This window comes from Anoplolepis gracilipes, chromosome 13 (genome assembly GCF_047496725.1).
Source record: "Anoplolepis gracilipes chromosome 13, ASM4749672v1, whole genome shotgun sequence".
NCBI lineage: Eukaryota > Metazoa > Arthropoda > Insecta > Hymenoptera > Formicidae > Anoplolepis > Anoplolepis gracilipes.
Window position 1 is genome coordinate 5248022 of NC_132982.1, and position 24546 is coordinate 5272567.

The 24546-nt window shown below is 36.4% G+C and overlaps 1 protein-coding gene and 1 long non-coding RNA gene across 4 annotated transcripts in view; one reads left to right on the forward strand and one right to left on the reverse strand.

Annotated features, from left to right (window-relative positions):
- Positions 1-24546, reverse strand: part of Cad87a (cadherin 87A) — a 181390-nt gene that overhangs the window by 64471 nt on the left and 92373 nt on the right. For all 3 annotated transcript variants that reach the window (XM_072904606.1, XM_072904607.1, XM_072904608.1), the window contains exon 4: positions 23067-23122. In XM_072904606.1, coding sequence (XP_072760707.1) covers positions 23067-23122 — 56 coding nt within the window. The remainder of the gene's footprint in view (positions 1-23066; positions 23123-24546) is intronic.
- LOC140672444 (uncharacterized) overlaps positions 1-24546 on the forward strand; it is a 78408-nt gene that overhangs the window by 53628 nt on the left and 234 nt on the right. The window contains exon 2 of the long non-coding RNA XR_012047896.1: positions 9290-9398. This is a non-coding gene — a long non-coding RNA (uncharacterized lncRNA). The remainder of the gene's footprint in view (positions 1-9289; positions 9399-24546) is intronic.

Here is a 24546-nt window from a genome sequence, read left to right on the forward strand (position 1 = left end):
TCCATCACATACGAGAATTGCCTATTGAACCCTCTGATGCACGTGATACATACTTACGACGTTTCTCGACTGAAATCGATTACCGCTTCCATGATCCACGTAAACGTTGCTTTCAAGAAATCGCCTTTCGTTATTCGACCCCCGTCATTTCTTTCCTTTGATACGTTTCTACGAAGTATAAAGCTATAAAGCTACATGTGGCCTTCGTAAAAGCTCGGTTTTCGTGTATTTACGTTAGCTCGATGGTTGCACGATACAAGTGCACATGCTACCGCTGAATTTTTCATGTTCTAAGCAGAAACGAGAAATTTCAGAGAAAGAGGAAGAAAGCTAAAAAAAAAAAGATAGATCTAATGAAGATAGGTATTATCTGAGGATTTTCGTCTTCATAATACTTATTAAACAAAATTATATATATATATATATATATATATATATATATATATATATATATAAATTGAAAAATAAAATTATTTGTAATATTAAATCTGTTGATAATTCGCTTGATTATACGATTCAACGTAAGAGAAACATGCACATATCACACAAAGCTATGAAAACGTGAGGTATAAGTAATTCAAAATTAAAAGTTAAATTTTATTTCAACGAACAAAAGGCGAAAGGTGTTAAACTTATTTTTATTCTTATAGATATTAACCAGCTTGTAATTGCATTATTGTAGCTGTTTCGCTATTTTTAACAGATGCCTTTGAACAGAGAAAAGATTTAACAAATTGATTCGGAGCTTCTTAAAAGCTTCTTAAATTTCTTACGCCGCAATGATTATATTATTACAATAATAGATTGAATAACTTTATAATTTATAAATCAATGATATCAATCGTATAATATATTTTCTCAAAATTAAAATGACTATTAATTTTATTTTATTAAAAAAATCGCGGTGTATCATGCTCATCTCCTTGTCACGACAACGCAAATTGATTCTATCATAATATGCATTTTATATATTCATTCTTTTTGCAATAAAAAATGAGAAACAATAATTGTAAAAAATGACGGCTCCGTTACAAAGAAATGGAGCAATCGGGCATTTGTTTTAATGAATGTATTGTTCAACGGCGAATATTCGAGACGGCGGATATTCACATAATGACTTTAGCGCAGGCGGCGCGACAAAAGTTTTTGTTTAAAAATCGACGAGGATGAGCGGGGATGGGTGCTCAGGGAGATCCGGTAACAGGACGCCCGGGAAAGTTTGACTATCACCGACGCGAAAGGAGGCAAGGACTCTTCCCCGACAGCAGATGGCTGTGAATTCTTGTACTTTAGTATTGAAAGAATCGCACGAGAGAGAGAGAGATGCGCGCGAAGACGGCTGAAAAATACTATTTCTCGGCCCTTCCTCCCTTCCCCTCTGAAATTGCATTGTCGTTAACGGCAAATTCTCGAACTTTCTCTGAAAATACGGGAGAAATACCATCTCCCATGAGTCCTTCCGACTCCTTTTTCTTATATATCCGCTGGTCCTTGCATAAGAACGCGCTGTCTACGCAGATGACTCTCTACATTTCTCGTTCGCAAAACATTTCTGTAATCCGCCCTTTTTTATATCTCGCAAACGAGGAGATTGTTTATCGCCTTATCATTGTTTTCTTACTTTGCTTACCATTGATTTGATTGCTGCGCTCCTAATTAATTTTTCTTGTAGCATTGAGTAAAATAAGAGAAAGTAATGTAAAAGTATTAGTATGCAAATTCATTCTTAAAATAACACGACGATAAACAGAGTTTGACTAAATTAAAATTGTTCATCCGCACGTATCGTAAGGTTAAAATGTCGCTTGAACTAACGTTTCCTAAGATGACTGTGAGAAGGGTCATAACCAGCTCTCATCATCATACATGATCCCCGAGAGCATAGCCATCTTACAAGGTGTAATGTCGAGCTGCCAACGAGCTCCGAAATTAGTGCGCACCACGTCAAATGCAGTTTACAGTGTAAATGGACTTCAGGACAGGGGATGCATGTTCGATCGATATAGCCTGCGGTTAGTACAGCGTACAGTCCAGGTAAATAGCCAAATTTCCAGCTGCGCATTCGTTACGACGATTAGGGAAATTAAACTGGAAGATAATTGCGCGAAAAGAATGGAAATGAGATTATAATTGTAGCGAGACGATTTCGCCCCGATTCTACTATAATTAACAAAATAGTATATTCATAGAACAAGAAAAAGGTATGATGCAGATACAGTTAACGTATATTATTTTTACATATCAAGAATGGAGAAATACTATATTTTGTTTATCAATACTGTAGTTTTCATGAAAAATTTCCCAGGTATTTGATAGCTCGCACACAGAATGTACCAACACTGTTATGTATTTCAATATTATTCGAAATATGAAAATTAAAAGAAAAAATATCAGCAAAATAAATACGGACTGTATGAATCGAGAAATATGAGGAATGATTATAGAGTAATAATTAAAACATACAAATACTGTTGATTTAAAATTTTAAATGTTTCTTATATATAGGTATTATAACGTGTTGTGCGTCATTGATTGTTTAAATAATTCACGCGAGAGCATAATTGACAAAATAATCGCTCAATCAAATTTGCCAAATATTAATTTGCTACACTATGAGAATCTCAAGTAAACATCCATTAAATTATCTCGTGGAAATGAAATATGCAATAATAATTAATCGCAGCATTATAAGATCAAATGCCAAGAAACATTAACCAGTCAAAAAATATTTTTAAAAATTTTAATTTACACAAATATAAAAGTGTATGTATAGTATAATGATATTAAATTGTATACTGTCGCGTATTTAGATTGGATTCACATTCGTATGAGAGAGAGAGAGAGAGAGGGGGGGAATCTGCGATAATAAATTGAATACTTCTACAAAACGCGTTGGATTACGCCAACGTCGGGATTTAGACTCAATTATAATAAATTGCTGTCAACTCAGCAGCTGTTGAAGTAGTGTAGATTTATCCTTTAATACTTTTATATTTATAATGTCCTGAGAGAATAAATGAACATTTTTCAATATGTTAAAATGAATATTTTTCAATACGTTTCGCAATAAAAATCGGTTTATGTAAAAGATATAAAATAGTCTATTAAAATAATTCGATGCATTTGTTGTTTTGTACTATTATTTCGTTTTGAAAAAAAAAAAAAACGGAAAATTTAAAATTATTAGAAAATCTGTCCTGAAAAATTTAACCAACGAATAGTTAGACATAGAACAGCCTGTACATGCTATTGTAAGATAAGGAACAATTAACTGTGTGCTTAGAGTGCCTTCTCGATAGGCGAATCCGGTGGATTTGTATTTGCATGCTTATCACTAAGTCTGCGAGTAGATTATCCCTGTATGCGCATTTACTGCAGCTCGTACGATAACGTACAGAGCCTTCATGATAATTAAAATTTTGATAGATTTATGAGTGCAGTGAAAGTAAACTTTGCAAAAATTAAATGTCTGTGCTTACTTTAAATTTAATATCTTATCATATCTTCTAATATTATAAGTCTCGCAAAAAAACTGTTTATTCTTCATTTTTTATGCATACTATTGTAGAACATTGTAAAAAAAATGTAACGATAAAAATTTTCGAAAAATTCGATAAATTTGAATTATCATTTTTAAGGCGTGAATTATTGTCCTCTTTCGTAAAAGCATTCTTTCTTCTCGCGCAATTTCTCATTCTTTATTGCAAAACGAAAGATGTAGGAATGTATAACGGAATATAATTGATCAAAGTGAGATTGTAACATCGAGACAACAAATAAGCTAATGTAATATTTTAGAGTAATAAAATTAATAATAAAATAACATAACTTTGAAATCACATTTTACGCCACGAATAAATTATATCTTCGTAAGTCAAATTAATAATCGCTTATTAAAATATGCAATCCTAAGTCCTGAAGCGCTCGAAAAGTTTCTCGTATTATGAAAAATTTATACGCAAACCATAAACTGACTTTAATATTCAAAACGTGTCAGAGGATAACCGAATCTCATTGATTTCTGATTTATTCAACAGAATGTGGCAATTTATCAGCATCCCACCAATTTCGAATCCATCTTCGTTGCCTCGCGCGGCACTCATATCATAACAAGGGCCATTAGATTCTACGCACGGCTGGGATTTCGAGAGTTGGACGGAGTTTTGTGCTGTTGTCGGAAAACAGCGCGTGCATTCCGCCGCTTGATAGAGTGCACTTACGTAAACGCACGCAGCTGCGCCTAATGGCCTTCTATTTACTGGCATAGCCTCGCGATAATTATGTCGTCTACACATTGAAAGGTTTAATCACAAAATACCTCATCGCGTTTTGATCGTAAATCAATAATTCGTATAATTAATGCTGGGATTACAAATATGAAAAATAAAATATCATCAAAATCAAGAAATATATAGATATGTAATATCTTAAATATATAAATCTAACGTATAAAAACGGGAAATAACGCGCTTCTCAGCTTCTTGATTAAACTTGTCGCATTCTCGCGACGATACACATGCGATCACGAGTCGTGTCCGGTATCCCAGATAATATTTACCGGCGTTTGAAACTCGCGCAATCAAGTTCCGCAATATCGAAGGGCGAGGAAACGAGACAATTGACCTGGCGCGGCGGCTGCGGCCGCAAAGTTTGCTCTTGCCTCGCGAACCGGCACGCGTTCGCCTATTGTATCGGGGCGATTGCCTTCGTTGAACGATGATAGCAAACCTAGGGGTATTTGAGTTTCGAACGCGCGCGCGCTCACGTACCGTGATTAATTGTCGCGGTAAGAACGTTGCGCCGCGCGTTCTTCGGATTCTGTCCTAATTTCCGAGCCAACGTCGACAAACGGCGCCAAAATTTGTAGACTATCGATCAGAAAAGTTTCGCGTAACATTCGTGATTGATGAAGTAATGGCGCTAACGGTGATAATAAGGACCGAACTCTCGACCATCCGATTTGTATCGCGCAGTTATCGATTATCTTGCCGCGAGCGAGAGATATTTGTCCGTGGATCTCTATCCGTGGAGAATAATTACCTGTCGAGACGTTAAATAATGATCGGAGGACGAAATTTCATGAGATCAGGAGGCGTTAAAAAACTTTAAGAACGATATTCATATTCCATCATCGTTTGATGAATAATAAATTTCCTTATACATACAAATATGGTGGTCCTTTCTCGCAAACAATAGATCGTTTCACTCAAAAGCTAATCATATATATTATACATATGTATACTCTTTTTAGATTGACATTCAAATAATATTTTCATTTTAATCATCCGTTTTTTTTTTTATCCGTTAAATTTAATGACAGATCAAAAAATATTGTCAAACATAATCAGTGTTCGCGATGATTTAAAAATCTTGAAATTCGATAACTGATATTCTGTGACGTTCATGTAGGTACGATGTTATAAGATATCACGATCCCAGCAGCATCGAATATCATAGCGGACAACTAACAGTGTCCATCATCGTGCCACTCAACCATGTGTTATCTACCTTTCGGGGGAAAAGCGAAAGATAACCAGTTAGCACACATTTTCAACAAAGTAATGGAAACCCTTTTACCTTTATTGCGCGAGACGGATAAATTCTTAAAAATATTTAAAATTTCACACGTATACACAAAACGATGACACGTCAAAAGAAAACACATTGACAGTCGGATAATGCAACACGAGGGAAATGTAAATCGAAAAAATATAAATATGTATAAAGTCAGACAGAGAAAAAGAGAAAAAAATCTATGGTTACGTAACAGCGCAGTTACATTTATTAAACGCCGGGTCGGCCTCACGAAGAGTGCTTCAACTATCGCAATTAGTTTCCCGCTCGTGCCGTCTGGGTAATTAACTCTTGTAAATGAAAGTTTTATTAACAGCCGCTCACTCTCTTCCCCCCCCCCCCTCTCTCTTTCTCTCTCTCTCTCTCTTCCGGGATTGCGTCGGTACGAATAACTCATCCGGCATAATAAATGCTCTCTAAACGCGTAAGTACGCTTAAACGTCGAGTCGTTTGAACATGCGGCACAACACGCGCAATGAAAAGTGATCAAGTAAATTTAAGCGGTCGACTGTACATCACGCGAGAGCTTCGATAAATATCTCTTTTATCCTATCAATTAATTTCTAATATAATAAAATTAAAATAAAAAGAGTTACAAAGAAATAGTATATTATTAATTATTTAAAGTTATTTGTCTGTAAATGAAAGAGCGTTAATTTCTAATTATCTAACTCAACATCCAAGCGCATAAGCGCTTGTATTTTTATCTTGATGCTCTTACGATCTCATCATAAATCGTATGTAAGGTAAATTTTGCATACCTATTACGCAGGTGAATGATAAAAGATATAAAGTCAAAGTGGCTTTCCAACTCATTAACATAAGATTAACATTCATCGTTGAGGTCATCAGAATAACTGTGCCGTAGCACGTTATTTTCGTCTAGCAAGTTAATGGCCGAGAGTGTATCTAATTTATATTTTTAAATCCGTGAATAATTGATAAATATTCCATTAAATCCAATTATCTCTTTTTGTGAATACAGAAATATAGGCAACGTTTTTAGATAAAATATATTTAACAGTAAAGTGGAAAAGAATGAATATAATGAACAGTTTAAATACTCTCAATTTTTTTTATACTCTAAAAAAATTCAAAAATACATTGCTTTTTATAGAGATTAAAAATACTGGAAAAATTATCTTTTCTAATGGATAATATTTAAATTCAGCTTATGTACTTGATACTGCAAGTAAGAAAAATACAGTTAAATTTAAAAACATCTCCGCTCCTATACCTACAGATTGAAAATTCGCGAACCATCGAGCTTTCGCGACACGTGGGGCAAGGGAGAGGAGAGATAAGGGTGAGAAGGAAGGCAAACGGGATCGTAGGTATCGCGAATGTCTGGCACAAACGGCTCGTGAAAACGAGTTGAGAAACTCACCCTGCACGCTCTCGGGGTGCTTTCGAAGCTTCGGCGGCTGTCGACAGCCCAAGGGGGCGCGAGAGACGGAGGTAACGAGGCCCGTAACCGAATTTCCAGATCGTCCGCGCGTTTCCCGACCATCCCTCCCCTTCTTCCGGGGACGCGCGCCGCGGGATCCCATTCTCGCGAAGTGGAGCGAGAGATTATGCATTGAAGCCGCCCCTCATCCCAAGAGTAGAGAAGTGCCACTGATTGGCTGAGTTTCGCGTCGACGGCGTGCTCTCGATTGACGGGGACCATCGTGTTCGCGAATCACCTGCGGGCGATGCAGGGAGCAGAATCGGAAATTGCGGATAGAGCAAAGAGAATACAGTTTTAGAATTTGAATAAATTTTAAATGTCAAAAATTACAGCGAGAGAAAATTACGCGCTTCTCTTTAATTTTAATAGTACTTTTCTTATCTCTCTATCTATCTTGATTTATTACAACAAGAAGTTAAATTTAATTTTTACCTTTAATCCAAAGATCTGACAAATCGTAAAACTATGTTTAAAAGATATCATTATGTTAAATTAACATTCAATTTAGCTGCCGGGTAATATGTAATTGTGGGAAGTAATGATCTACGATTATCTGTAACGAATGCTTTCAGTTTTATTGACACGCACTTTTAATGATATTTCTTCCGTGATAATTTTCTGTGACAACGGCAAGATCATCACAAGCAGCTCGCTGCATCCGCAAAAGTTTTCGTCGCGTGCTTCGTTGCAGTTTCTCGACCGTCGTTACAAGATTTTTGGCGCCAGATGGTAGACACACGCGACGCTTTTTCAACATAGTTTCCGAACACGAGTCCGGCAGTTTTTTCCTTTTTTTTTTTTTTTTTTTTCGATATTTTTCAACGCCGTCACCACCATCTCTCTCCGCCGTTCACGACTCATCCGCGCGCGAACGAAGATGAAGTGGCGTTCGATCTCCGTGAACCGAGTTATACCGGAAATTCGATGCTCAGCACTTTCGTCTCGCCCCTTGAAGAGCACGAGGAAAGGGGATGAAATCCCCAAAGTTCGCTACCAGCAATTAAGGATCGCTCCTCGAACGCCAAGAGCCATCCGATCGGACACCGCGGAAGCCGCAGGCATCCTTAATAAGGATGTCACGCAGATAGGCGAAAGATGGTTCGCTCGAATTCCATACGTTATGTTGCATGCTTCAATTCGCTGCACATTCTTATTTTACCCCTACTAACGTGACGTACGTGAAATACCGAGATGTAATATTTCGGTTAAAATATCGCCTTTTATCATAAAATGTAGGCGCAAAAAATTATGGCGCAATTGTATGTAATTATTATTAGCTTTGCACGATTCATGCTACAAAAAATTTTCGATAAAACAATCCAACGATTAAATAACTTTAAATTATACTCGAGTTGAAGAGAAAAAGAAAAGGCTAATGCTATTTTCCCGCTATTAACTTGGAAAAGTAAAACGACGTCTACGGCGGACGAGACGGTCGATGAAAGACAAGCGATTTAAGTTCGATTGTTTCCTCTCGACGCGACGGACGTTGCTCTTGCACGGGAAAACTACGAAAATGCTCTTATCGCAAAGAGGATTTTCTTAACACCGTCCGCCAAATCTTTCATGTCGAACGTGCATGAAGGGTAAAGAATCCTCCTCTAATCTCTTCGTTTTTTCCCTTTTTCTCACTCGTATATACATACATCGCCGCGAGGCATTCGATCTCTTCTCTTCTCTCGAGATGCTTTACAATTTATTCCTTCGCCGATAGAATCCGAAATGAACAGTCGGTGGTTTCGCTAGATGTTACAAAACGACCGAGTAACGATGACAAATCGTCGGAACACTTTGCTCCAAACGATTACGAGAACTTCGACTTCGAAATGACACGACGCTATCGAGCAGTCTTGCAATTTCCGTGATAAAGTACTGTAAATTTTTATATATGTAAAATAAATATTCTTTGCCGGGTGTGTAGATTTGATATTTTGTGTCGAAAAATTGAGAAATGATTTTTATTAATGAATACATTTAAGAGAAAGTATTCGTAGAAATTAATTGTGAATATATATTTTAATATTGTACTTTTTCTCGTTCAATCTAATTGCATGGTTATAATGAAAAAGATATACACAGAATAAAATAATAGATATTTTGAAATATAAGGGACCTTTATAAAAATACATTGAAAGAGCGCGTATTCTTTCTTTAAATTTTCATGCAAATATCTGGACGCGTAATCAGAATAAATATAATGAAATTATAATAATTGAAATTTCAAATGATTTGTTACATCATTAAATATGCATACATTTATTATAGATATGCGGCTAAATGAATAACAAAATGCGAGCAAATAATGCCAGGGCGAGGATTTAGCAAACTCCAGGGTTTACCATTCCTGAGTAATCAGGCAAAACGAGATACTGAAGTGAGTATTTAAAATTAAACTATATTTATTAACAAATATTTATTTAAAATGCGAATATTTCTCGGAATATTTTCTTCATGTGGTACATATTCAACAGAAAGAATATATAGAAATAAATAAAAATGCGAAAATTATCAGTATTTTTGTTTTAACGTGCAATGCATTTAATACCGTAGCACAAATGAAATAATGTGTGAGTATGTATGTGTATGTGCGTGTAAAACTTAAAGTTCTAATAAGTTGTACGTAAATAAAATTGTTGGAAAAATAATAATCTTTTACTTTTTTTTTTTTATTCAAAGCTTATTCTAAATTGGCATTTTTATATAAAATTTGTATTCATGATAAACTTGGAAATTAGTTCTCGAAGATATGTCGCAACTTTTATCCAATTATCTTATATGTATATAATCTTCCCTCTCGTTTAAATATTTCATCGTTACTTCATAGCACTTTTAATTCGTTTATTCGTATAATTACGAAGCTTCGATATAATTTGAGAGGAAAGAGATCAATTTGGTATGTCATCAGTAGATTTTAATGTCATTTAAATTACAATTTCGCTTTTCGAAGTTTTCTTTTTACAAGAAGGACTGCGAACTTCTTGACGAACATTCGTTTTTATGCTACTGATACAGCTTCTTATCAAGATGAAGCTGATATAACTTGGATAGGGAGAGAAAGAGAGAGAGCGAGAGAGAAGAGGGAGGAAGCGGAAAGGGGGGGGGGGAGAGAAGAGCCTGAAGTTTAAATTTAAATTGAAATAGAAGTCGGATGGATCGGCATATATAAAGGAGTAACTTGTAAGAAAACTGCGACATCAGGTAGAGGAACAAAAAGTTATTATCAGTTGCAAACGAGAGAAAAATTAAACGTTTAACATGAAGTTAAATTTCAAATATTTTCACGTAGTTTGACAAGACTAAACTAATTATGAAGAAATATGATGCACGGCGAGAGAACAACAAGATCCGTAATGAACATGAAAAACATCAATCTTCTCCCATCAAGCTCGATTAACGTCTATCATTCATCAAGTTTATATTTAAGATTATACGTACGATATTTCTCAGCTTTCGCTCGCATAACTTATCCAACTATATATAATTTGATAAATCGCAACTTGGTGTTTTTTGACGAAAACTTTTTTTGCGTCATATTTTTTTATAATTTTGCAATTTTTAAACATTAAATAATCTTGTTATTTAAACCATAAAGCAAAATTCTGTTGAAACATGTTTAAAATAAATTCATTTGTAACTAACTCTCTGTAACAAAGCAAACATTTTTAACTAAAAAATTAGTTATTTTTTTATAAATATTCGATTTCAGCAGCAACGCGAATCATTATTTTTGAATAGCCCTTTTTTGCAACAAACGATGTACTAGGAAAGTACAGCGTATTTTATCATGGTAGAGGTTTAAAACTCACGTTTTTTTGTTACACGAACTACTGGTTTGTTTGAATCAATCATTTTTACGATCATCATTGCAAAGTACTTGCGTTGACAATTGATACCTTGATGTTTGTCAATAAAACTATATGCGCGTGTAATTTGCAGTTACTCGTTGTCAAAAATGAATTTAAAACGTTGCACGAATGTAAAATTTGTTGGTTTTTTTTCGTGCAAATATATTCGTACATGATACAACATTTGTGATAATTATCTCTCTCTCTCTCTCTCTCTCTCTCTCTCTCTCGTTATATTACATCAATGTTCTATTATATTTAAATAATATTTCGATGAAAAAATCTTGCATTATTATATTTAACTGCCATAAATAAATACAATAATATAAAAGTCTAAATTAAAATCACAGTTGCTTTCAATTCTTGTTAACAGAATTTTTTTACAATTTAAAAAACATCTAATATCTTACAATTAATCTATTTAGGTATAAATTTCCTTTTCACAAACCGCTCGAAATGAAACTTAACGAACTCTAGTTTATCTACTCGCAATGGATGCACTCTTGCGCAGCTTTCTTCCAGCAACATCTCGCAATGAACCTTACTTTCTCGACCCGCGCTCACAACAAATGACCGCCGTCTCCGCGTATCTCGGTGAGATGGTCCCGAAGCTAAAAACCCAGGGAAAATTATCTCTCAACGTCCGAGGCGCGACCGCGTTTCCCCAGTTGCCAACGTTCCTCACGCGACTGTTTTCCGCATCTGGAAAAATCTTTTTCCGCTCGCGCTTACTTCGGCGATGATGAATAAAAGTCCTCGTGCCCACGTATGCTTCGAAAGCGCGCTCGCGTGTATATGTATGCGTGTACGCGTGTATGCGCGCGCCGTCGACATTATTAAATTCCTTTCTATATTACGTTTTCTGGGAGAGCAAATGTAATCTTCCGAGCCGTCCCCGCCTCTCTCTCGCCTTCCCCTCTTACTTTCTCCCTCCGCAAACCGGAAGGAAGAGGTTTTCCTACCGCGCGTCAGGTAATAAATACCCCCGAACAAATTACTTTTGCCATTTGACATCGGCTCGGCGCAATGACCTAATAAGAATCACATACAAGAATGTCTAGCATGTAGATACGCCTCTTCATTCATTCTGTTCTCGACCCTCGTTATTCATCGGTCACGCATTGCCGATGAGACTTTTCTCGGATATTGAATGTTCTCTAACAAATTATTCAAAGATTAATTATTCGCAAAGATTAATTATTATTTCTGAATAAACCAAATGTTTAAAAACAATATTTTCCGAACCTGCGACTATTCTATAAATTAATAATCGTATTACAAAGAGAATTTTATTTTATGACTTTTGTATTTCGCAAGTGAAGATAAAAACATATATGTAGTTACTAATAATTGTACTGTCAAAAATAAGTACTCTAAAGGGTTAACAATTAGTCTGATGTTAAAAAATGGAAAATGGACATTGTCTTTTATTGATGGTAAAATGTCATTGCATATTAAATACAATTTAATAAAATACAATGATGGAATAATATGGTTATCGTTAATTCTTTAACGTAATTTTTCTATTGAATTAATATCCATATGATTATAATATTAGAAGCAAATATGTTAATGTATTATATGATTGATAGAACATTATTTGTCTAAAATCCAGGCACATCCTGTTAAATTCATCGTCAATACCGATAACGGAGATAATATCTTAACTGCATCCTTGATCTCAGGATCGATAGTACATTGGCTTCTGACACACTCGAAGTACACTGATCCTGACGTATGTGTGAGTGAAATACGCACACATACATTGAGTGCATACATACACACGTACATGTAATAGGGATGGAATCAAGCTCAATACGTACTCATGAATCTGAATCAATCCAATGCCCAAGTGTCGTTACATTGGAATCGCGTATAATACTCGAAAAAATTGCTGTTTCATTCCCAATTTCTGTATTATACTTATAAAGTACTTGACTCTCGCGAAGTGCTCGGCACACAATCAAGCTCTTATTGAAATTCGAGATAACTATGTCTATAGAATTTAAAAATGTGTTAACAAGTACTTCAAATTTTAGAGACCGATGCTAGAAATAACACGTAAAGAAAAGAAAAAAAAAAAAAAGACTAATTACAAAGTAATATTTTTGCTTGCGCATTATTAAAATATTTATTCAAAGTAATCCAAATGTCTATTATACATGTATATTTTTAATTGAGAGAGTTATGTTTTATTACAACGCGCTTAAATATATTTTATCCAAATTCTGTTTATAAATAATAATATTTATGATTACTTACACATATTGCAATATATTTCGTTTGCTCAATTTAAAAAAATCTAATGCCATTATTTCTCGATATTCAATATTATCCACAATATTCGATTCCATCTTTACTCGTTGTTTGCTCATGCACATATATGCTTCAAGCAGACACACAGATATATATACACAGATTGAGAGCCTGTACCAGCGCTAGCCAGTAAACAATTGCGTTCGACTGAATGCACTAATTACGTTCGCATTCTGAAACTCACCAAAGTCATGTATTTTCAATCGTGCGCGAGCGCCAATTATCAAAGAGCTTTCAATAAAATCGGATTTTATTCTTGAGTCGTTTTACCGCGAGAGTCGAATAAGTGTTTCTCTCATTTCTGATTTCTCCCTGACACATCGCCATTATAAGTCCTTCAACACATTTGCATTTCATTTACAACCTTTTTCTATTATTATGAAAAAACGGTTGACATTTCTATCATCGAGAGGAAAATTCAATTTTACATCAATCTAGGATCTTTGTAGAGAAAATTCTCAAGCAGATTATTTCTCTCTCGGAACAAGTAGACGCATTTAAAAATTTTCCAATAGTCAACTTCAGATTCTGTTGTTAAATAAACAAAAATTCAGAAAGGGAGTTAAAAATTACACTCACAGCATGGTACGCGTATCCTTCTCAGCTATCAACTATCACGACTTAAAAGCCGAACGCGTGGAAGCGACGTGGAAGCTTCCGGGGAAAAACTGATATTTTTCGGCGGGATGGAGGGAACATCGTTCAATCTTATCCTTCGCTTCTTCGTCCTTTTCTCGCTCCCGGTATAATCTGCCGCGAACGCGCCGCGGTTGCTACCGACTTGATTGATAGCAGCATCGGTTTATCCGCCGATAGCCTCCCTCGCCCTCTCTTCTTCTTCCCTTAACCGTCTCCCATAACCGTCGGCGAATATTCTCGATACGTTCCTGACAGACACATACTGCAACAATGGTTGGCTTCGGTTTCCCAGGCGCGAGAGTGCGGTGACCAGGGCACCTATATATGCATAAGAGCGACGAAACCCCCTTTTACGTTCACGTAACAGAGACAAGGGAATCGCAGTCGTGTCGCGTCGCGTCGCGTCGGGATGGCGAGAGGGCACCGGCCGTGCGCAAATTACTTGAGGTTTCCGGCAACTGGCGCTAATTGAATTCCCCGATGAATCGAACTCTACATAGGGCACCCGAGCGGAATATTGGCTCTTTTCAACGGCGCTTTCAATGGACACTCGACCGGCCGCCCGGACTCGACTGACCGTGCCCAATGCGGTCTGGCTAGGCCGAAACAGAGAGAAATAGAGAGAGAGAGAGAGAGAGAGAGAGAGAGAGAGAGAGAGAGAGAGAGAGACGTAGACGGAGAAAAAGAAAGAAAGACGCAATTCATTAACGCTACGTTACGCCGATAGGTTTGCAAATTTGTACAAAATTACCCGTGAAATTGAAGAAATGTTTTCAAGATTTGAAAAGTTTATTATATATGATGAAAACAAGTAAGAAATATAATAAAAAGCAAGTAGGTAAAGTAGGGTATGATTCAATAATCGCTACATAATGCGCATTTTTAGTCATTATCAAAGATAATCGATATTTACAATAGTTTATGTGTATACATTGTTCGAAATAACGAAATTGTGAACCTTGTATCATATTTTTACTTTTGACTACCTGCAAACTACCTTTTTTCATTTGCCTTTTCACTAAAGACTGTTAATAACGTCAGATAAATTACCGTTAAGCTATCGTAATCGACGTTAGACATATTATAAAGATATGTAAATTATTATATGACTTATAATTTTTATTTTTGTTTTCACTATTTTTTTATAAATATTATGGCCATCTTTTCCTTAAAAGTTGGGTAAAAAAGATGGCCAATGCTTATGTTATACTATTTGGATCATTTCTATCAAAATTTCTAATAAATATTTTCCTTTTAATTTAAGCTTCAGTGAAGATAATATGTCAAACGTTATTAAAAAATAACAAAAATAAAAGTATGTTTTTTGCATCTAAAAAAAACTATGGCCATCTTACCCAACAAGTTTACCCTACATAAAAAGAGATTTTTCTAGTCTGAATAATATTTTTAAAAAAATGTGTAACATATATTTGTAAAATAATAAATCTTTTAAAAACACAATTTTTCGCGAATCGTTGTATCTTTTCGGGAAAGTAAGATTTTATGTTAAATGTTTCATCAAGTAACTGTGTATTCTGCGACAGTATTCTGTACTGCGTTAACGATATATTTATGAAAAAACATCGCACGGCGATTCGTCGTCCTCCACAAAGGAGCGAAAGGATTATAAATATAGTATACATACTATACATATATACACCCGTGGGACAGGATTATCCCGGCAACGACGACGTGAGACGCGGATTGTCACGGTAACGTAACAAACACGCGTCTGCAGCGCGCAAGATAAAGACCGTGGTGGATAATTACCTTGCCTTTGGCTGTTATCGCACATGTAGTTGTTATCGGGGTGTCGAGGTAAACAGACGGCCAAGAGAATTGAGAAAGTGAGCGGGAAAGAAAAGCACAGAAGAAAGAGGCAGGTTGAAGACAGGAGGGAGAGAGGGGGAGACGACCAGCTCTTCTCGCTTTCCGCGTCTTTCTCCTTTCGCCGTCTCAGGTCGCCGGCGCAAATTAAATGACCGCGAAGGCGCTTTGAAGTCGGAAGCTCGCCGCGGGAGGCGAGTAATTTATTCTCCGCGCTTTCCGCGTTGTGGAGCTGCGACGGGAACAACGACGGTCGCGTTCGCTGATTACAGCAGCGGCGTCAGACGCGTTAATTCGCGACGGCAAAGCGACGGCGGTTTCGCGAGCGGACGAGTGCCCGCTTTTCTCTCGTCGCTTTTCTCGCGCGGCTTTCTCAGTGAGAGCCGCGTCAGCCATTTTGCATACCCGGCAAAATTCTTGTAACTTAACGTTCGTATAAATTACGGTGTCGCGCGCATCTGTTACACGTCTCGCTTTCTAATATTTTTAACCATAACGCTTTTTCTTGCTTCTACGAGTTTGAGAATTTTCACAATTAATCAAGACTAATCGGTCAAATTGCTAAATAAAATAGTTTATTCGTTAAAATATAGACGCCTGCGATTTTTAAGTATCACTTGTGTATTATACTTTGACAACTGGCCAAAATTGCTGCGGGCTTCCCGCGACGATATGTTCCCAATTTTATTCCAATATATGTACATAATAAACTTATCCCGGCGAAATATAAGCCAGCGAAAAATAAACGCGATAAATAACGCGATGCAGTTTTATAATAAAAGCAAAAGTGAAGACGGTAACTTCACACTTACCCGCGCGAGGTCCTTTTTAAAAACAGAATATGCACTCGGTATGGAGACGAAATGAAGTGAGGTCGCGTCGCGGATTAACTTCCGACTGCGTTGAATAAATAGCCGTTTGCCTACCCTCAAGGATGACCAATGGTCGCGCAACGGAACCACCGCGTTCGTGCCTCAAAATGGGGTTAACATAAAACCCAGCTCCCATGTTCACTCGTGGCACGCTAAAAAGGGGTTATTAATGTCTTGAAATTAGAGCAACCGTGACAAAAGTTTCACCGCACTGGCGGTAATCATGATACACGACACGCCTGCACTTCTCTTCACCATCTTTTCTCTTTCTATACCTTTTATATACCTTATATATATTTCTCTCGCACGATCCTTTCTAAATCCGTATTATTCGTCTCGTTTTTTCGCGAAACATTCGCTCCGAACACATCGATCAGAACATTTGCGTGCAAAACATCTCGTGGAATTATATTGTATCATCATTTATCTTAATAGGACTGTATAAGATTAACTTCCTCTCATAAATATACATCCGTACACATATGGAAAAATTCTCATAACAAAGTAGTCGCATCATTCTTTATTTCATTGGAATAATACGATAGGATTTCAATTTTCCAAAGATGCTAGATAAGTGATTGTGTGTGTGGGAAGGCGAAAGAGAGTTTAGCCAAGCAAATGTAGTAAAAGTAATTTCCGTTATAATCAAAATACATTTTAACTACGAAGGAAATTACGAGTAAAAAAACAGCTGTTGATGTATCTGTGCGAGCAGATAAACCACCGAGTTTGATGTTAAACGCGCAATTTTTGTAAAGTAAAGTGCTGTCACGAACTACATTGCGTTTGCAATGCAGACGAATCAGGGATGCCCGACGCGGCAGTAAGTTTACCGAGAGAGAGAGAGAGAGAGAGAGAGAGAGAGAGAAAGAGAAAGAGAGAGATATAGATCTCTTAAATAACGCCATGTATCTCGCATTCATCCTGCATCAGCTTGTGCAAGTCCCGGCCATTTTTAAACTGCGACCTGCTCGCCGAGACGCGGATATCCGGGTCGGCGAAGTCCGACCTTCATTTTTGTTTAAAAGTAATGCGGCGATTTTCCCGCCGGCTTAGCTCGGTATTTCTTTTAACAAAGAGAAACGTCAAGGAAAACTAATAGCGGTGGGATAACGAGCCGAGGATTACCGAGGCTTAGCGCGGGGAAAAGCGTCGGATACGTATACAACACACTATCATCCAAATATGATAGATTACTTCCAGAATTGTATAGTGCATTCACATACTTCGCCGCTTTGTGCGATTCTTCATTTAAGCGAAAATTGACTACGGACAAGATATTTAATTTTTAATTCAGATAACACGGATATTAATCGCTTGGAATTATAAGTCTCTATTAAAGATAGATTTTTGTTGACGTCTTGGGAACAAATTTCTTTTTTTTTTTTTTTTTTTTTTTTTTTTTTGTCACATTAAAAACTGAACGATTCTGGCGAATTAAATTTTTATAAAGACACGAAAATTTTGCGAATAAACATACGACTTTATTTCTTGCGTAAAATTTACTCTAATATAAAAAATATAATTGTTATAAGTAATTTTAATTAAACTTTCTTTATAAGCAATCGGTTTCAAATCTATACTAAAATTCACGATTGCAAAGGCATTTGATAGTTTTTGAACTTTGTATATCGATCATATAAATCATTATTACATTTTTTAATACATTATATTTTAATGCATTGTATATACAGTCGTACGATAAAATATAAGCCTGATGTCAAAACAAATATCTCGATATTAATGGTCGGAATTTTGCATGACCAGAGATCTGCTTCGTAATCGCGGTAGGAAAACCACCACTTGCAAAGGCGGTTTTAGTGGTAAACGTATACGCAATGTGTGCGCACAACGTGTATTTCGCATTAACAAACATGGAAGCCCTTCAAGAGTTTTGCGCCAATCAAAGGATTCGTGTTCCCTTGTTAGTGAAATTTCCAGAGCGCACATCGGAATACACCATTCGTCTCTGAGTCGTTCGCTAACTGGCGGACCATACACAGACCAGAACTACTGACAATTTGCGGCTGCTTAGAGACGAGACAAGTCCCCACTAATCCTCTGAAGGACAAGTTCGAATTTTGCGACATGCAAAATACTTTATCAAGATGGTAGAAATGGAAAATTTCTCGCAATTTTAATAATTGATTGAGTCTTCGATAAATTTGTACGAGTTGTTCTTAGAATTTTGACGATTTACCGCGAGTTGCATGTTAAAATAAAATGCATTTGTATATATATATATATATATATATACACATAATTTTCAATATAATTCGAAATTAAATATTATAATACAATTTTTGAAAAAAGTAAAACAAGTTTTAGAGCGTATTGATAATTTTTACCGTCAATCAATCATTAACTAAGATTTTAAAATAATAAAATTCTGGTTTGGCAAAAATTTGTTTGCCGTGAAGATATCAGAGTAGCTTACTTTTTAAAACATAGATAAGGGAATCTCTATGTTTCCACCAGTTTCAAAAATATATGCATCAAATTTCTAATTTTAAATAATGATTTCGTTTGCGAGTAGACGGTCAATTTTATTTCTACTTTCATTTCGTTAGTAATTCATTAGTAATTTCATTTTACATAGATAATCAATTCTATTCACGCGAATTTGGTCTCGTCGCGCGAAAAATTGTACAAAAACCAATGTTATCGTAATGGTAAGTAAAATTATTGTAACGTTACTGCGTAGAAAAGATGGGGAAATAGCTATAGAGATCCGGGGAAGGAAAAGCGAATGAGGGCGTGATTGAAGTAAAGGATCGGGCGCGATCGAGCGGGGACGAATGCCATACGTATTATTGAACGTGGGACGCATTATCCGGTAATACGCTCCGTCGTATCCGGCATTATCGGAAACTCGTCGCTCTGCTTCGTCGGAGCAACTATTTAACGGGTCGCGAATGAGTCCTGGCACGTTTGAAAATGGCAGACGACAACAACAATGACAGCGACGACCGAAGGGGCGGGAGAGGGTTTCTTTGCCGAATACGCTAACGAATGAAACCATGTAACTAGAGAGGACATGTTGTCGTGTTTGAATGTATACAAGGTGCAGATAGTTGAATACATCTCTCGTCGCGTTGTCGCGAATTGATCCTTTCGGTAGTGAACGACAACGAAATTGCTGACATGCTTTTTCAATGCATGTATTCTACGTTCCTTTGATCCGGATATGGTTGTTTCAATGTTGCTTCGTCCTCGGATTTGTTCGATTTTGTAACGGAGACAGTATCACGCGCGTTAGTACTTTCTGTCCATCCCTGTACATTCCCATCCACGTTTAATTACAAATTGTTGCAATAAGATCTCTCATTGCAAATAATGTGTAAATTTCAAAACCAGTTTAAAGTCAATTATAATATTAATGTAATCGACAACGAATATATGACAGTGCGATGGAAATGGCTGTATATTAACTTTTTTTAAGGAAAAGCCGAAAGTGAAGTGATAACTCAATTCTCATTTATCATTTTACACGGCGTGTATGAATTATATGAAGGCGATGGCAGAGCTTTCGGAATTAACGTCAGAGTAAAACTCTCGAAATCGAAAAAGAGGATAACGCGTTCGCAAATAATCGCACTCGATCGAACGCACGCCGAGCAGTCTCGTCTCCGGAGTGCATCGAATAGACACGATGAATGATTAATGCACTCGGGCAAATACTTTCGGCGCATGAGGTTTGCCGTGCAGTTACGTTGCTGCTGCCACCGTTGCTGGCCGTTGCACGCGATGCACTCGGGCGCACCATTAGGACACGATTGATCACGTGTATTTGTAACTGCTCAAACGTTACCCCGTCGAGTGATCAATCGTGCAACCACCATCCCCATCGACAGTACACTGACCGACCGCCCGGTCGAATTCCGAAGTATATACCTATACTACTAGCACTCGCGATTCGCCCCAGCAGTCAATGATCTTCTTGAGCGGCGATGCGGAACACCCCGAGAAGAGGAGATCATGCGAGGAGGGAACTAGGCTGGAGGAGGGTTGTGAAACTCACCTACTTTTTCTCGAACGCGAGAGGGAAAGAGGATAATAAATCCGCTTGGTTTTGATACAAAAACCAAGTAAACGTTTCGAAAATAGCCTCGTAATTATTAACAAAAAAATAATAACAGTTTCGTCAATATTTTCATAAAAAAATAATTAAAATGTTTAAAAATATATGGATAGTTATATATTTCTAAATAAACTCGAACTTCTAAATAAAATCGAAAAATTCAAACCTTAATATGCATTCTCTATCGAATTTAGAAATCAAATTCTTTTTCTTTCTGGAAATTAAGATAATTATAGAAATATATAATTACAAATAAAAAAAGTTATGTAGATATAATTTTTTCCAAAGACAGTCGCTGAACCGTTTCCAATAATTAGAATATTATTGTTTTCCGATAATGTGTCAGAGTCTTATTTTTAAAATAGTTCTCTCGAAATCTCGGACGGAATATCACAATAACACACGTGCTCAAAATTCTTAAAGCTGCGTCGCGAAAACTATCGATCGGACGTTTTAATACATATAAGGGAAAGAGTTTTAACGTGAAGCGAGAAAAGTGTTTCAGCATACAACAAGATTTTATACACATACATATATATGCCAGGTTGGTAGTTCTTGGCAAACGACGTATCTCACATTGGCACGCTCGGCCGTCTCCTCTCTGCAAACTGGTTTAGCATAAATTATTGAGCGACTCCTCGCGCAAGCTCTCGCAAGGAAACCTTGCCCCGTTGACGAACTTATAGATTGCCAACGTGGCAACGCCAATGGCAGCTGTTAATAAGGGAGAAGAAACAACTCTTAAAAAAATGCAAGCGAGGAACGCGAGAATAATAAATACTCGACCACTGAGTAACCGAGAATCAACGAAACGTGAGAGACTGAAAAGGAGTGCGCAACAACAGATTTACGGCAAGTAGCGCGCGTTAGATAAAGAAGAAGAAAAAAAGTAGAGAAAAACAGAAGAAAAAAATGTGAAGAGAGGAAGAGAAAAGGCAAGAAAAAAGTAAAATGTCGAGAAAAGTATAAAAAAAAAAAAAAAAAAAAAAATACAAAAAATAACAAAAGGAGAAAAACTCTGCAGAAAAATGGAGAAAGTGAGTGAATAAGTGAAGGAACGAATGAACGAATACTGAGTGAATTATATCTTAAAAATAAGAAAAAAAAGAATCATTTATGTTGTACTGAATATAGAACGCGTTTCTTAAGAGCGTTGATCCAATGCATATAAAGTGAAATACACTAAAAAATGATAATTATTCTATATGATTTAACAAACGTTGTACGCGAACAGACGTTTAATAAAGAAAAAAAAAAAAAAAACGAGGTGAGCTGAAAAAATAAGAAGAAAGCGCTCAACACGTGCTAAAGTGAAATGTAATATCTGGAAATTTAGCAAATAAAGTGAAAATGACGGCGAAACATAGAAATGTCAAACTCTCGCGAAGCTGGCGAAATAAACACGCTTTGCTTTGCTGCATTACCCGCAATCAGTGTTAGTTGCAATATATATTTGTAACCCGGAGAAAGGAGAGCAATGACGTTAGAGAAAGATGAAGCGACATTAGAGGGAAAAGCTTTACTCGCTTCCTTCACGAGAAACCATTTCTCGGCTTCACCGAGATACGGAGGAGATGAGAGAGAGAGAGAGAGAGAGAGAGAGACGCTGGGTTGTGGGACGGAAAGAGGAAAAAGCGAGAGCGGATGGAAACGAGAGAAAAAAGAAAGAAAGAAAGAGAGAGAAACAAACGAAGAGGCTGTTCGCTAGAAGCTTCCTGTTCTCCATCGGAAAGAGGAAACGCCTTTCCTCCGTCTCTGCACACCCTCGATACCAGCACCTAACTATTCTCTCGTACCTCCTTGTATCGCCAAAATATCCATTGCTTAGATTTCATTCACCACAACGAGATATTTTAACAGTCGTCTTTTTGGACCAAACGTCATTTTAGTAATATAATTTACAATATGCTTTTGTGTGTAAATTATTTTTGTCATTCTTTTCGAAAGTAAGATACAAAATATACAATGTAAAAAACTTATTTGACACTTTTCTTTGTTGTTCTTATGTTAATAAATTTTCGTACAATTAATATTAAACTTTATGTAAAATTAATTGCACAAAAGAATCATAAAAAAATCTAAAAATATCTCTCGTACAATTTGTATTTTTTAAAATATCGCGACATTTTCTCGAGTTTCGCGCAAACCTCTTTCTACTTTCGGTAGTCACATTCCGCCTTCAGAATTCAAACACGCGCGAGCACTATAAAACGACAGAGAGAGAAAGCGCTATAAGTCGGCGGACGACGGGACGGTATGAGACGGCCTAACAGAAATCAAATAAAATTCTCCTCAGCGACGAGGATAACGTTGTCTGGGGCACGGTTATGGAGAGTCGTGCACGTGTTTCGAGGGAAACGCGAAACAGAACATGTCGCTCCTATCCTTGAGATCCCTCGCAACATAAGACTGAATAAATTCGGTACGGAAAAAGAATGATATTACATAAAAGACAGACTCACCGGTGCAAGTGGCCAGAAGACAAATCGTCAGCAGAGCCGCTCGCTTCCTGGGGAACCTGCAAGCATAGAAGAGGAAAACGGTCATTATTGATTGAGCTTCTAGCAACCCCAATCGAGAGACGAATCGAGAGTCTAACGCTCGAGTTCGACTCGGCGACTATTAGACTTGCGATTAGACGGATTAATCTCGCGTCACGCTAGAACGCTTAATTAATTGCTCATTTGTGGCTGTCGCGTGGATGTTTTGCTCGAAGTATGCAGTCGAGAATATTACAGAATCAAATGTCAACTCGCTGAACCATTTTTTTTTTTTCATTTTATTCTCTTTGAGAGTTATTTTTATATTTAGTTTAAATTATATTTCAAGATAATACAATATTGTTTGACTTTTTAGCTTATTAACAAATAAATAATATTAAAAGTCCTATAAGTCATATATGTGTTATTCATTATTGATTTGTTTGTACGTACATATATTCGATAGATGGATAACCTAATTTTAACAATTGTACGAAAGCCCCAATTAATATTACACCAATATCCAATTAATGATCGTTACTGCAGCACAGAACAGACAAATTTTACACAATGATGCTGTTTCAATTTACTATACGCAGACTATAAGCGTATCTGTATTAATGGTTTCAGGAGTGACACGATAAGCGAATCAACCAACGGATAGATGAATAGATAGATAACCGCATTAAGCGGATTATATTCCGTTGTCCGAATATCTCGGCCCGCGCGATCCAATAACAGGTATCGTTTGCGACTGCAAGTTAAAAATAAAATTCCAACGATCTCTCTCGGTTGACATTACAGCGACAGATGAAAGACACGCCTCATGTCGGCGTTAAATTTCGCTCCGTACTTTTAACGTGTTTTTAAAAACGTAGCGCTTTGTAATTTTTCGTTCAATTATAAATATGCCATTTTGCTCGTTTCTAACTGACAAAAATCGATTTTCCACTGGCAGCGAATAGTTATGCTTAAATAAAATTAAGTAACGATAACGACCGATCGTAAATTCGGTCGAAAACTTTAATCAAATTGGGGCAAAACGATGTAAAATAGTCCGAGAACAGTGGTTGTTGCCAAAGTGATTCACGGACATAGTCATGTACATGTGATTGTATGTGTTAACATGCACGCGATATTGCACTGGAAATTTTCCTATTCAATTTGTAATTAAACTATTATGTCTGTTTTTCAAGATAGAGTAATAATTAATAAATATTGCAATATTTATATATATATATATATATATATATATATATATATATATATATATATATTAAAACTTGTTAAATTACTCTCTTTCTCTCCTTGTAAAATAACTTAACAATAAGTAATAAATATTCAATGTTATAACGGAACAATAAGGTAATGAATATTTAGAGAAAAAAAAGCACATACAAAGAGTTGTTGTTCTAGTTCCCAAAGCTATCATCGAGGGAGATTATGTGTACAAAGTGTATTT